We start from the raw sequence: 11,989 nt of genomic DNA, 5'->3' as shown, positions 1-11,989 counted from the left end.
TACAATAATTACAAAAATAGCACCAATCCAAACTTTAAGATATATTTCAAAGGGGAGTGCTAATATGCTAACTAATTTTAAAGTGCTAACGTACATTCAATCACGTGCTGCCATATGGCACAAAAAATGCAATATTGTATACAGAAAAATGCAATACACATTTGTAGAAGCTATAAATGAATTTCGGCAGATTGCATTTTTGTTATATGCAAATTGCATTTTTTATTGTTGAGTTTTGCATTTTAGATATTGACTGTTTAATTTGCATTTTATATCTAGACGGATTGCATTTATATATGTGAAAATGCAAAACTTAACAATATAAAATGCAATTTTCCTATAACTAAAATGCAATCTGCGGAAATGCATGCACAACTTGACAAATGTGTATTGCACTTTTTCTTATGCAATATTGCATTTTTCGTGCCACATGGCAGTATGTGACCTGATGTATGTCAGCACTCTAATTAAGGATCACTCCCCTATATTCCAATCTATTAAAAGAATGCAAGCAAAAACGATAATTGTAATTTACAATCAAACTAAAATTTATTCATAATTACTACGTAATACGAAAACTAAATAAGGCAAGTTTACATATAAGTCAGTTTCCATTTAATATATCTTACCATAAATTAAAAGCTCCCAAACCCTAAGTTTCCCTCTTATTAACTAACTTACCATAAATTCAAATCTCCCAAACCCTATAAATACCCCCCTTTCCTTCTCCTCCAAAATCACAATCAAAATCAAATTCAATCAAATTCAACGATGCCGTCGATTCGCGTGAGCTTCAATCCGCCGCGCTTCCGCCGCGGCGATCTGGTGGAGGTGGCGAGCGCGCAGGAGGGCTTCGTCGGGTCCTACTTCGAGGCGACGGTGGTGGCCGATCTGGGGAAGGACGGCTACCTGGTGCAGTACCGCACCCTGCTCAGGGACGACTCCTCGGGGCCGCTGCGCGAGGTGATCGGCGCGGCGGAGGTCCGGCCGCGGCCGCCGCCGGATCCGGCGGAGCGGTACCGCGCGGGCGACGTGGTGGACGCGTTCGACAACGAGGGGTGGTGGTGGGGGCGGATCACCGGGAGGAGCGGGGACAGCTACTCGGTGTTCTTCGAGACGACACGAGACGAGATCGTCTACCACAAGAACGCGCTGAGGACTCATCACGAGTGGAGCGAGGGGCGATGGTGCCTGGCGATGCTGGTTCCGGTTGCTTGATTATTGATTGATTAATCTTGGATTAAACGAGATGATTTACTCTTAATTTTGTTTATGTTTTTGATCGTGCTATAATTTGATTTTTGATATGAGTATTGTTGAATGGAAAGCATTGATTCTTTTGAATTCTTGAATTGTTACTTGATTATCTTGTTTATGCAAGTTTTCTTTTTTATTTCGCTTGTGAATTGGCTGAATTGAGTGTAGTTTTTTTGTTTGAATAATTGGCGGGAATATGAACAACTAATTTTATATTACTTCAATTCATATCATTACAAAAACAAACAAATAAATAAATTTAATTTCTACTTATTTATTGAAAATGAGTTCAACACCGAAGCAATCTGCTTCTTGGTAAAAAGAAATAACATAACTTAATTTCAATTTAATTGAAGGAACGATTTACCAACAAAGCATCTTCTTGAATTTAAATGTACTATCTCAAGTTCACTTCTTAGTCTGCATTTTGCAGTTACTATACATTTTTCTCAATTCTTATTTTGCTAATTATTTATTTTGTGTATGTTATACTGCTAATTAAATTGATATATAATTAATTAGAAATACAATTTTCATTAAAGGTAAAGTGTAACTTAATTTCAATTTAAAGGTAAAGTGTAACTTAATTTTCATTAATGGTAAAATTATTTTACAAAATTTCAGCATGACCTATTTACACAAAAAGGCATTCATCATAGCTAGTATTATACATTTTTCTCAATTCTTATTTTGCCTAAGTATTCATTTTTTATAATATGCGATTCTATATTATAATTAAATTGATATGGTACAATTTTCACTAAAGTTAAAGTTACATAATGAAAAACTGAAAATTTACATAATTAATAGCCAGAAATTATATAATTAGGGGATAATAGCCGATTAAATCACAATGGTCAAATTCTTGTCTAACCCATAAACTATGATATTGGAATATTAAGTCATGATGTTTTCAATTTTCTCAATTGTCTCATTCATGCACAAATCAACATATTTTACGATGTTAAAAACGATAATGGACAGACCAGAATTTGACCAAACTTCATGATTTAATTGACTATTGACCCTACATTTAAAAGCTCACAATTAACAAGTTGAAAATGGTCGGATTATTGCCCCGCGGATGCAACGCCCATGGCTGTGTTGGCCGAGTGGCGTGCACGACAGACTAGGACGAGTGACGCGTGCTTTTTTGTTTCCACATAGCACAATGTGCGCGCACGAGGCGCATGCTACACTCAAAGTCGAAGATGTGCACTGATTATTAAGCTGCAACACAAAAGTAATATTTCTGAAATAATCGACAAAGCAATAGTGGTTTGGGGACAATTATTATTGGCCTCAAATAATCTAAGTTTTGCTCTTCAAATTAACAGAGCAAACATCAAACACCAAACGTGACAAGTTGATAACATACATAAAAACACACACCAAGTACTATTATCATCACTACACTTTCTTTTCTTCAATGCCTTCCCTCTTCCCAAAAGTGGGAAGGGGCAATCCAGCAAAAGAATCACCTCCCAACTCAGCCACGGCGGCCCGTCTAGCCGGTGTTCTGCAAGCCGGCCGCGATACCCTTCATGGTGAGGATGAGCGTGTCCTCCAGCCCCGGGGCATACTCGCTCGTGGGGTTCAGCTTCACCAGCTCATCGGCCGGCTTGCTCGCGTCCATCTCCATGATCTCCTTCGACAGATGCGGCCCCACCTTCACGCTGTAGGTGGGGTCGCGGATGCGCTTCAACGTGTAGATCTGGCACACGTTGAGGACCGTGATGTACGGGTCACGGAGCCTCAGCCTCTGCCTCAGGTAGGGGTCCCCTTCCAGGATCTCCTTGTGTCCAGCAACCTGCGAGCGAACGAGTGAGTACACGCTCGTTTCTCGATGCATCGTGCTCGTTTCTTGCAATTAAAGAACCTTGCAAGTGTTTATAAACAAACAATGAGAGGATTGACATCTTCTCACCTGAAGGATCATGTCCTGAGTCGCTTGATAGTTGGCGCGGAGCTGCTCACCGAAGGCCCAAAGATCCTCGGAGACGAGGAGCTTGTCGCACAGAGCACCGATCTTGGGGTCGCCCTTGGCGAAGACCATCTCGATCAAGTCGATCGTCACTCTAAAGAACGGCCACCCGTTGTACATGTCTCGGAGCATCTGCAGATTCTTGATGTCTTTGCGGATCACCTCATTCATCGCGGCCCCAAAACCGAGCCAGACTGGGAGATGGAACCGCGTCTGTGTCCACGCAAATATCCACGGGATCGCTCTAAGCGACTCTATGCCACCACTCGGCTTTCTCTTAGACGGACGGCTCCCAATGTTCATCCGGCCATACTCCAGCTCGGGCGTCGCCTGAAGAAGAACAAGGCCAACGAGACACGAAGGAGGTAAATAATGCAAGCTACACGTTAAGAGAAACGACAATCCAACGAAGCATTAGTACTTACGAGACGAAAGTATTCAACGAATCGAGGCTCTTGGAAGACAACAGAGCGGTACTCTTTCGTGGCGATAACAGCCATCTCGTCCATGAGGGCGCGCCACTCGGGCTTTGGGGGGTTCGGGGGGTGCATTCCATGCTCGAGCGTGGCAGCGGTGAATCTCTGGAGCGTTCTGAAACACAAGTGCTCCTCTCCGAACGACTGCTCGATGACTTCTCCCTGAACCGTGACACGGAGAGAGCCGTGAATGGTGTCCGGCGGCTGAGACAATATGGCAAGGTGGGTCGGCCCGCCTCCTCGCCCGACAGTCCCTCCTCGGCCATGGAACATCGTGAGCTTCACCCCGAATTCCTTTGCGACCTTGATGAGCTCCTCCTGAGCCTTATAGAGCTGCCACGCAGCAGAGAGCCGACCAGCGTCCTTCCCCGAGTCCGAGTATCCGATCATGACCTCTTGCTTCCCGTTGATCCTTTCGCGGTACCAATCGATGGAGAAGAGACGAGCCACGGCCGCGGGAGCGGCCTCAAGATCGGCGAGCTTTTCGAACAGGGGAACCACTCTTAGAGGGGTCTTGACGTGGCACTCTCGTTGCAAAAGCTCGACGGCGAGCACATCAGACGGGGATGTCGCCATCGAGATGATGTAGGCGCCAAAGCTGTCCGAGGGGAGCTCAGCAAGGACGTGGAACGTGTCGAGGACGTCGGCGATCTCCTCTGTTTTCGGAAGGTCTGGGCCGAACAACGGACGCTTGCCGCTGAGTTCGGATAAAAGCCACTCCTGGCGGCGCTCCTCGGGCCATTCCTTGTAGGATCCGATCTCGAGGTGCCTCGTGATAGCATCCAGAACATCGGTGTGCCTATCCGACTCTTGCCGGATGTCAAGCCTCACGAGCGAGAGTCCAAACGTCGAAACTTGTCGTAGAAAATCGAGAAGGCTGCCGTCAGCGATTGCTCGATCACCGGAAGCACAGAGCGATCGGTAGCACAACTCGAGAGGCTCCAGAAACTGATCATAAAACACACTATATATATAAAAAAATTCACAAATTTATTTGACCATAAAAGAAGTTGTTTTCATCAGCAAACCTCTTCTGTGTTGGTGAAGGTTAACTCATCAGGAACATCGGAGGTTCCGTTTGTAAGCAACTGGCGAGCACGTTCCCGTGTGTGAGAGAGCTTGTCCCTCACGTCTCCAAGAATAACACGATAAGGCTCATTCGCGGGAACTTGCTTCCAAAATTCTGATGAAAAGAGTTCAGAAGAGACGAATGAGTTTGTTATCGAGCAAATAAGACGTAATCAATCAAACATATCAGCATACCGATGTAGTGTTTAGCGTCCCTCTTGGAAGAGCTGTGGAGTTCTTCTGCACGCACGCGAAGTTCATCGCTGCAGCGCCACATTGAAAGCTGTCGAAGACAACACACAGAAGGGCCGTGGCTCGTTAGAAATTCGGAGATTAGAAGATGCTAAGGTGATAGCTTTTTTAAGGCCGGTTTCTCACCTCAAACATGAGATCTTCGATCTGTGAGAAGTATAAGTTAGCAGCCATCATCCTAGCCAACAGGCATACATCTCTTGTAACTTCGGGAGTCACCCGAGGGTTACCTACAATCACGTAGCGACGTAGCGTACATCTCAGCTTCGATTCAGTGACATTTTCAAAACTTAAGAAAGTACTGAAGAAGGGCATTACCATCGCGATCTCCACCCATCCAGGAGGAGAATTGAATAAGAGGGGCGTTGTAAGGAACGCGCTCGTTTATCCCGATGTTCTTCAGAGCAGTGTCCACACGTCGCAAGAATTTTGGCACTCCCTTCCATATGGTCTCGTGGAAGTAACTCATTCCAGCCCTCATCTCATCTTGAGGAGTCGGGGGGTTTCTCCTGATCTCGTCTGTACGAAATGCAGCTTGTATCTGAACAAACCCGCAAAACAAACGTGTTTAGAATATGTTCGCTTTCAACTATAAACAATGTACCATTATCATTGAGTTACCTCTCTTTGCAATGCCTCATCAAGCTCCTGCTTATCATCGGGAGTGATGTCCTTTGCGTTTAGCTGAGTCAAGCAGTCGCGAATCCTGGGAAAACTCGAACACAAGATGTGAGTCGCTTAATCAAATCAGACTAGATCAAGCTGTGTGACAAACCTTGCGTGTTTCTGAAGCAAAGATCTGCGAACAGACTGAGTGGGATGAGCGGTAAAGACCAAGTCGACAGTTTGGTTTTTCAAAGCCTCAAAAACTTCTTCGGGCGTCTTGTTCAGCTCCCCAACCAGCCTCTTGAAAGTCTCCTCGATGTCAGATTCAGTCGTTGCTGAGGCCTCATCCGAGAAGTCGTTCTTCTTCAACTTATTCCTGCGTCTGTAAGCAATCTGGACCTCCTCAGCAAGGTTGGCTAAGTTGAGCATGTGGGAGAAGGACTTTGCAATGACAATGGAGTCCCCCGCATCCAAACTCGTGAGGACTCGTCCCAGCTCTTCCAGTTTCTGAGGGTCGCGTTTGCCTTCATACTCAGCAGAGATCTCGTAGCAGTCTTGAACCTGCTCCACATTACAACACCAAAAACATATGCTTCAGCAAAACGTCGTAAACATGAAAATTTCGTACATTCCATCATCTACTTAGACCAATAACAGCAAACTCAAACAAAGAGGGCTACTTAAGAAGGCAGTGAGCTCCCAAGAAACCTATACTATACCATGAACACGCGTTCGATTTGACAAAACCGCAAAGCTCAAACCGATCCAAAACAAGCACAGCAGTAATTTAACAACAGCCAACTGCATTATCCAAAAAGGCCTCTCCAAATTAAAAGGTTTAACCACATTACATCATCTACTTACACCAATAACCGCGACCTCAACAAAGAGGGCTTAATTCAGAAGGAGTAAGCTCAGCTCCACATTACACATGAACACATGCTCAATTTGACAAAAGCCTAAATTTCAAACAGATCCATAACAAGCAACTGCATTATCTAAAAAGGCCTCTCCAAAAATGTAAGTTTAACAGTATCAATTTTTCACCTATATTGACCAAAAACTACACTATCTAAATAAACAAAACAACTCTACAAGAACTAATCCTCACTTCAACTTAGACCAACTGGAAAAGCAACAACTTTTCAAACTCAAACCATAAACAAACACAAAAATTCCCAAAACATGAAAGCAATTCACAAAAAAATCCAATCTTTACACAACTTACTCCACAGTCCACAATCGAAAACAGCAAAAACCAACTCAAAATCCCAAAAAATGGACAAAAACAAAGCTTCATAATCATACCGTTTCTCTGATTTCCTCTCCATGCAAGTCTTGGAGAATATCAAGAAAACGGTCCAAGAGAAGAGCATCATACTCCACCAGCTTATCATCCTCAGACACCTTCCCGGGCGCCAACAGCCTCAACTGTGCATCAATCGATGCCATTTTCTCTATCTTCTTACTCATCCCTCTCTCTATATATAGCCTCTCAAGTAAAGATTCAATCTTTCTCCCCTCCCACCTGTCTCCTGCCTCTCAAATCTCAATTCAAGCTAAATGGACACGGGAATTTTGAGTGGTTTAGCTTGGACAAGTGTCACGGATGATCGAATTGCAGTTGGGATATGAGGAGAAAAGTCACGAAAAGGAGAGGATGGTTTCAAGCAGAGGTAATGGTGGAGATCCTCTGGTTTTATAGACAAACTCTCTTGCAATTAGAGATATGGAGTTTTGGATTTTTCCGGAGATTAAGGAGTTAATTAGTTATTCTATGACTCTCAACGAGAATTTTCAACTGCTTCGACACTGGTGCTGTCTCTTTTGGAATTTTTAAGGTTTTTTTATGCCTTTTTATTCTTTTCTTTTTTGTGATCAATATTTTTCCACAATTTGGAATTTCATTTTTACGTTTTTTTTAATGTGTTTCAATAGCTTATGTCGTATGGAAAGGTTAATTACATAGATTAATTAGCTTTTATTTGAGACTGAAATATATTTAGTACTAATTTATTTTTGTTTTATTTATACGAGGTCGATAAAAAGGTACACAGTGGTTGGGATATTATTCATGAATTCCTTGAGAAATACTCCTCTCTGTCCCATAATAATTGTCATTTTTTTTCATTTTGATCTGTTTCATAATAATTATCATATTTAACTTTGACCATAAATGGTAAGTAGGTTCACTTACTCATTTCACTCACATTTTATTATAAAGTCAATATAAAAAAATTGTCACACGTTCCACTTAACTTTTCTAATCAATTTTTTACATTTCTTAAAACTAGTGCTCACAATAAAAGTGATAATTATTATGGAACGAAAAGAGTAATTTAAAATGTACGGCATTTCAAACAAACTATCACAATGAAATTAAATACAGTACTAGCAGAATAACTACTTTTTCGAGACACGTGATGTGTGACGCAACAAATGTTTATTGTTGAATTTTGATATTGTTTTCGGATCCTTCTAGACTATTGATTCTCATAATAGAATTCGTGGATCACTAATTGATAGTTAAAAAAAGGGAGTGAATATCTTTCTCTCAAATACGAGTACTTGTTAGTAATACACCTTTTTTAAGAAAGAAGGTGATAAACCACTACTAATGAGATTTATTTATTTATTTTATACTTTATCTGTCCCATAAAAAATGCAACGTTTTCTTTTTTGGATTGTCCCACTAAAAATGAAACGTTTCTCCCACTAAAAATGAAACGTTTCCTAAAATGGAAACATCACTCTCTCTACTTTTTCCTCTCTTTTACTTTACTCTCTCTTCATTAACTCACAAAACAACACTTGCATAAAATCCTGTGCTGAAAACCAAATGTTTCATATTTATTGGGACGGAAGGAGTATTATACAAGCAAATGCATTGGATCTGGATATATGGAAGGGACTCACATGAGAACATGTGTCACGCTGAAGTAGTAGGTAATTAAAAAATGTGGTTAATTTCAATGATTAGTAATGGTGTGATTGTTGGCATGTGTTATACCAGTATTTATATGGAAAAGTTAATTAAAAAATCGAGTAGTTTACTTCGCCTTAATAATGCTATTAAATATAAGTGGTGTGTTCTGAGTAATCTTGATCTTGGTTGTCATCTTGTCATGTTTGGGAAGACTCAATAATAATTTAAAAATTTAAACCAATTATTGAAACACAAAATGGATGTTCACGTTTATGTCCATTTTCTCTATAATTTCAAAAAGTTAAATTAAATAAGATAATAATAAAAGTTTGTTTGTCAGATAATTTATAAAATTAATAATGCATGTCAATAATATTTATATTAGCATAATTCATTGACTTTTAGTAAGAGTATTATAAATATGGCTAAAAATTACACATAATATTGCCGTATTAGATAGGAAAACATGTATGTGGTCTAGAACAATTTATAGATGAAAAAAAAATCTTCCGACATTGGACATGTTTGAATCCATTCATGATTATGACAAGTTCCTTTAACTTTCTCTTTATTGATGCCTAGATGTTTTGCACTCTCTAGCCGTACTCTTTAGCTTCGAACATTTTATTTAATTAAAAAAAACAAACAGCAATCTTTCACATGTGGATGCTTAACAACTGAACGGTGTTGTACTTCATAGCATCGGAGTATCGAATATTGAGAATTATGGATCTTTCATATGTGGACATCTTAGTTACACAACAAAGAAAATATTGGTGACAACAAAGCAAGAAATTAAGTGAAGTAGGGAATAGAGTGATGAAGAAGAAGTTGTCTTTACAATAGCATGAGAGGTCAATTCTTACCTTTAGCCCTTGAAACACTTCAACATCTTTAGCTTGAAGAGGCAAACAAAATTTGGAAATTTGCTTTTCAAGAATCCATACAAAATTTTTGCAAGTGTTAACTAGATAGAATCCAATTACATGCGTGTGGTGCTCAAAATTTCAATATATAGATACTCCTAATTAATAGTTGTTGGTTTGTTCTCATGTGAGAAAAGTAAAGAAGACAAATCAAAAGAGGTTGAGAAATAATAGTATAAGGGATATTGTGGTTGAGTAGAAGATACTCATTTTTTCTTAACTATAGGTGGTCGATTCAATTTTTCACTTTCGATGAAGCAACCTTAAATTTTGTGACTCTGAACATTCCACCTTTGAGCCGACTACAAATCATTATGATTCATCACTGAAAACACTTATGGATACCATGGTTTAGAACAAAAGAAGAGGTTGAGGCACACCAGGAAAGACCGAGAAATACAAAATGGTGAAGGTATTCATTTTTGGAAACACTATAGTTAATCAAACCTCAAACTTAATGAATGAAGGAGAAACGTATTGTCGACTAAGACACCGCTCATCTTCAATTCCTTTATTAGTACATTTGAAGCTAATAACTTTGTACTCCCACCCGTTCCTCATAGTTGAGTCATTTTTTCATTTCGGGAAGTTTCCTCATAGTTGAGTCATTTCCATTTATAGTAAGTTTTTTCTCTTTCTTACTTTTGTTATCTATTTATTTAACATACTCAACATTTCTTTCTTAAACTCCGTACCGAAAAGTTTCGCCACAACTATAAGGGAACGGAGGGAGTAGTACATTAAACAACAGTACCTCATAAAATGAAGATGCAATGAATGAAACCACCTAATTAATGATAGCATATACCTAAAGATATGCTATAGGCCTAATAAAAATATAAAATCAATTCATAACCTTTGACAAGCAGTCTAATAGTCTTAACCATCATATTCTCACACTCAACTTGTTAAGTATAAAAAAAAATTATGATAGACTTTTCCCCCCAAAATGAATCGTTAAAAGGTTTATATGCACTTAGAGCATCCCCATCCGTGCTCTTAGCTAAGAGCACGGAGGTGGGCCCGGACCCACTTTTATTCCTTGTCCTTAGCTAAGAGTACAACACCCACATCCGTGCTCTTAGCTAAGGACAAGCTCAAGGGTCCCACCATTCTATTATTCAATTTAAATACTCCAATTATTAAAAACATTTCTACATTATAAAAATACATTATATAATAAAAATTACATAATTAAAATCCTAAAAAATACAAATTACATAATTAAAATACTAAAATAAAAAATACATAATTAAAATCCTACAAATTAAAAATTACAAACGTGGAAGACTATTCTTCTAATCCCAATTGCCTCTTGAGACCCCGGATCAATTGCTCGTGTGTTGCAAGTTGTTCCGGAGTCATGTGAGACGTATAGGTCATATGAAGTTGACTCAATATGGCCCACAACGAGTTGGTCGGGGGTGGAGGAGGCACAAAGGGAGCGGGGGCGGCGGCGGCGGGGGCGGCGGCGGGGGCGCGGCGGCGGGTGGTCGTCGCCTTCTTCCTTCCGACCGGCCGGCGGGAACCGCTCGGGCCAGCGTCGGGGCTACCCAAGTTAGTTCCGGCAAGCTGGGTAGCCACATCATCGGAGGAGGATAGAGCTACCGACCTCGACCGTTTGCTGGAGGAGCTGGAGGAGGATGCTGCTATGCCGCCCCTATACTTCGGATGTTGGCGCCCCTCCTGCCAACAATCGAGGTACTTGAACGGTTTGTACTCCTCCTGTTGGTATGCCGCCAAGGCGGCAGTGATGATGTCGAGCTCGTTCGTGCCGCTCCCCGCCGACCGCTCTTCCTGGAGGTAAATCCCCTGGAACTTCCCGATTGCCTCGTTGCATCTGTAGATGCAATTGCGAACCATACTATCATTGCGATATATGGTTCCCTCCGGCCGGGTTTCATTGTAGAGGCGAGTGATGCGCCACCAATAAGTTTCCCCGGTTTGGTTCGTGCCGACGTCCGGATTTTCGGAGACTGCCAAGTAGGCTTTGAACATCGCCATCATCTCACCCGGAGTGTACGGGGTGCGGGTGCCACGAACAGGAGGAGTAGGACCAGAAGTAGGAGTAGGAGTAGAGTTGTTGCTCCCTCCCGATCCGGGTTCGTGTGCTCACCCGAACCCGGGGGCGTTTAGGTCGTGCACCGGGTAAGGACGGTAGCCACCCGGAGCTTGCGAACCTTGGGTTTGAGGAGGGGCCGTAAATTGGGTTTCCGGACTATATCCGGCCTCGGAGTCGAACCAATCGTGGTTCCAACCGCGATTGCCGGAGGGGTGATCGCCGGAGCCGAACATTGTGTAGTGTGGTGGGAATTTAGATGATAGAGTAGGAGGAAAAAAGATGAGAGAATGTAGATGATGATAGTATAGATAATAGATGAGAATGTGATTTTTTTTGTGTTGGAGTGGGGGTATTTATAGATGAAAATGTGAATTTTGGGGGAAAAAAAATTGAAAAATTAATTATAAATGGGTAGAAAACGGATATATTTTT

At 41.3% G+C, this 11,989-nt stretch overlaps 2 protein-coding genes across 2 annotated transcripts; one reads left to right on the top strand and one right to left on the bottom strand.

The window, feature by feature from the left end:
- The first annotated feature begins 771 nt into the window (after positions 1–771).
- LOC125188228 (protein AGENET DOMAIN (AGD)-CONTAINING P1) lies at positions 772–1,218 on the top strand. The gene has a single exon (XM_048084990.1). It carries the CDS (start codon positions 772–774, stop codon positions 1,216–1,218), a length of 447 nt encoding a protein of 148 aa, XP_047940947.1.
- A 1,261-nt stretch (positions 1,219–2,479) lies between these two features.
- On the bottom strand, positions 2,480–7,382 carry LOC125187701 (phosphoenolpyruvate carboxylase 2). Its single transcript, XM_048084332.2, has 10 exons — positions 6,952–7,382; positions 5,813–6,204; positions 5,659–5,743; positions 5,356–5,578; positions 5,164–5,267; positions 4,981–5,068; positions 4,746–4,900; positions 3,667–4,665; positions 3,185–3,571; positions 2,480–3,067 (listed from the first exon to the last, which is right to left on the bottom strand). Exons 1-10 carry the CDS (start codon positions 7,114–7,116, stop codon positions 2,765–2,767), a joined length of 2,901 nt encoding a protein of 966 aa, XP_047940289.1. The 5' UTR covers positions 7,117–7,382; the 3' UTR covers positions 2,480–2,764.
- Between the last annotated feature and the right edge of the window lie 4,607 nt (positions 7,383–11,989).

Source organism: Salvia hispanica, chromosome 5 (assembly GCF_029641045.1).
Source record: "Salvia hispanica isolate PSC_SH4W2 chromosome 5, Shi_PSC_v1, whole genome shotgun sequence".
Taxonomy (NCBI): domain Eukaryota; kingdom Viridiplantae; phylum Streptophyta; class Magnoliopsida; order Lamiales; family Lamiaceae; genus Salvia; species Salvia hispanica.
This window is presented reverse-complemented; position numbering and strand designations above follow the sequence as displayed.